The sequence below is a fragment of the Phaethon lepturus genome, unplaced genomic scaffold, assembly GCF_000687285.1.
Source record: "Phaethon lepturus isolate BGI_N335 unplaced genomic scaffold, ASM68728v1 scaffold19480, whole genome shotgun sequence".
Classification (NCBI taxonomy): Eukaryota; Metazoa; Chordata; class Aves; order Phaethontiformes; family Phaethontidae; genus Phaethon; species Phaethon lepturus.
The window spans coordinates 3,999-5,889 of NW_010510024.1; the positions used below are offsets into that span (position 1 = coordinate 3,999).

Genomic DNA, 1,891 nt, shown 5'->3' on the forward strand with positions numbered 1-1,891 from the left:
TTCTTTCCATAATATTTTGAGTAGACAGTATTTCAGTTTCCCAGGCTAGAAAGCTTAATTTCTGTTCACAGTGTTGCTGGAGATGATCTTGTGCATCTTCCCTGTCTTATTACCTGTAAAATGAAGTGAGAGATTGAACCAATGAGCCATCAAATGCCTGGAAGTGTTAAGTATGACAAAGAGGTAAGTTAGAGGGATTGGGCAGTTCAGCAACTGACTTAGTCTTTTTCTGATGACACTGTCCCCTGTAGTAGCCATGTTAGACCTTTTGGGTTTTCACCCCAAGGTTTGAGCTGCAGATGAGTGGGATGCTTGAAGTCAGGTGTCCTTGTTAGTCATCTTTTTTCAGCTCTGCTACCATCTGCAGTAACAACATTTATCCTGAAATGACACTGTAGTGTGTATATTTATATAATTTTGTTTGTTTGTTTTTCAGACACACAATGAACCCACTGATACAAGATACAGATAGCTAAACAGCTATAAAATGCCCAAATTTGGGTCTACAAAAACAGTTCAAGTTGAAAATTCTGACAGCGATAGCACCATGGTGGAAAAAACAACTGCAAGAAAGGTAACAAAATTATATTCATGTCCATTTAATTTCAGAGAAATGAAGAGCATGTGTTATATCACAATTTTTGTTGCTGTAGTGGGAAGAAATAAATATGAATCTGTATTCTGATATCTTGAGTGCAGAAAAAAAGTGTAAGTTTTTACATGGCTTTAATTGTAAATTAAACTAGGGAACAGAATTTGTGCCTTTTATTGCAACTTAATTCAAAAGGAAGCTGGATGCATTGGGTTTATTTGATGTAAGTTAGTGCATAGTTTCCATATCTTCCATCATATGAAGTCTTCGTACACTTACAAGAACCATGATTCATACTTTATTTAATTGTACAGTGCCTTACTCTCTGTAACAAACAAATGAAACATTTCTGAAGGCCTGTGACAGAGCACAGACCAATGAACAAACGTAAGTTGGTTATATTCCTTTGTAACACAGCGACTTGTTCCCTCTGTTAGGAAGAACTTGAAAGCCAAATGCTGCAGAAGGGTTAAGAGTAACTCTTGTACAAGGGAGTCCACTTTCAAAAATGGATTGTACAGTTTTTGATGTTGGAGAATGAAGGGGTATGCAAGCTTCAGTAATACTGAAGGGTGGTTTGTTGTTTATAAATGTGAAGTATCCTATAATTTTCAAACTTCTGGAGACAAGTTGCAAATAACCCATTTCTCCATTTTTTCTGCCTAGTACACTTGTACAATAGACATTGAGTTTATCTGTAGTACTAATGAATAACAAAAGATAGAACAATATTCTGTATTGTGAATGATGAGTTGTATGTTATCCTGAGGAGAGAGAATCCATTTATCTCCCAAATGATGTTTAAAACTCTTTTCTCTGGAAAAGGAGATTGTGTGTGGTCACACTTACTATGTTGTTAAGTCTGTATTCTCTGTAAGACCAGTTAGTGAATGGATATAAGACAGGGAGAGATGAAAAAATAAGAAAAGACCCAGCATCTGCTTGAAACTGTTTGTCTTCTGAAATCATTCAGAGAAGAAAGCATTATCCAGTTTGTTTTATGGGTCCCAGTCAAGTGAGGCAAAGGTAATTGTTTCTGCTAGCTGTGATGAACTACTTTGATAAGAAGAGGAAGATAATAGAGTAAAATGCAGAAAGGAAATTGGCTTACTAGTAAAGGGGTGAAAAAATGTTGGGGTGGGGTTTTTTTGTTGTTTTGTTCTGATCCTTTGTTTGGGATATGGTCAAGTTAATTGAAGTGTCATTCAACACTCAATAATGTTGAATGAATTGACACTCATTCAACACTCAATAATGTTGAATAAGTGGGAGAAACTCCGGGGCCTGCAAGCAGCAGGA

At 36.3% G+C, this 1,891-nt stretch overlaps 1 protein-coding gene across 1 annotated transcript in view; it reads left to right on the forward strand.

Annotated features, from left to right (window-relative positions):
* Positions 1-437: 437 nt before the first annotated feature.
* The window catches only part of ANKRD12 (ankyrin repeat domain 12), a gene marked incomplete at its 3' end in the record, with an annotated part of 35,142 nt that continues 33,688 nt past the window's right edge, over positions 438-1,891 (forward strand). Inside the window, exon 1 of the mRNA XM_010295374.1 lies at positions 438-574. Within this exon, the coding sequence (XP_010293676.1) occupies positions 488-574 (87 nt within the window). The remainder of the gene's footprint in view (positions 575-1,891) is intronic.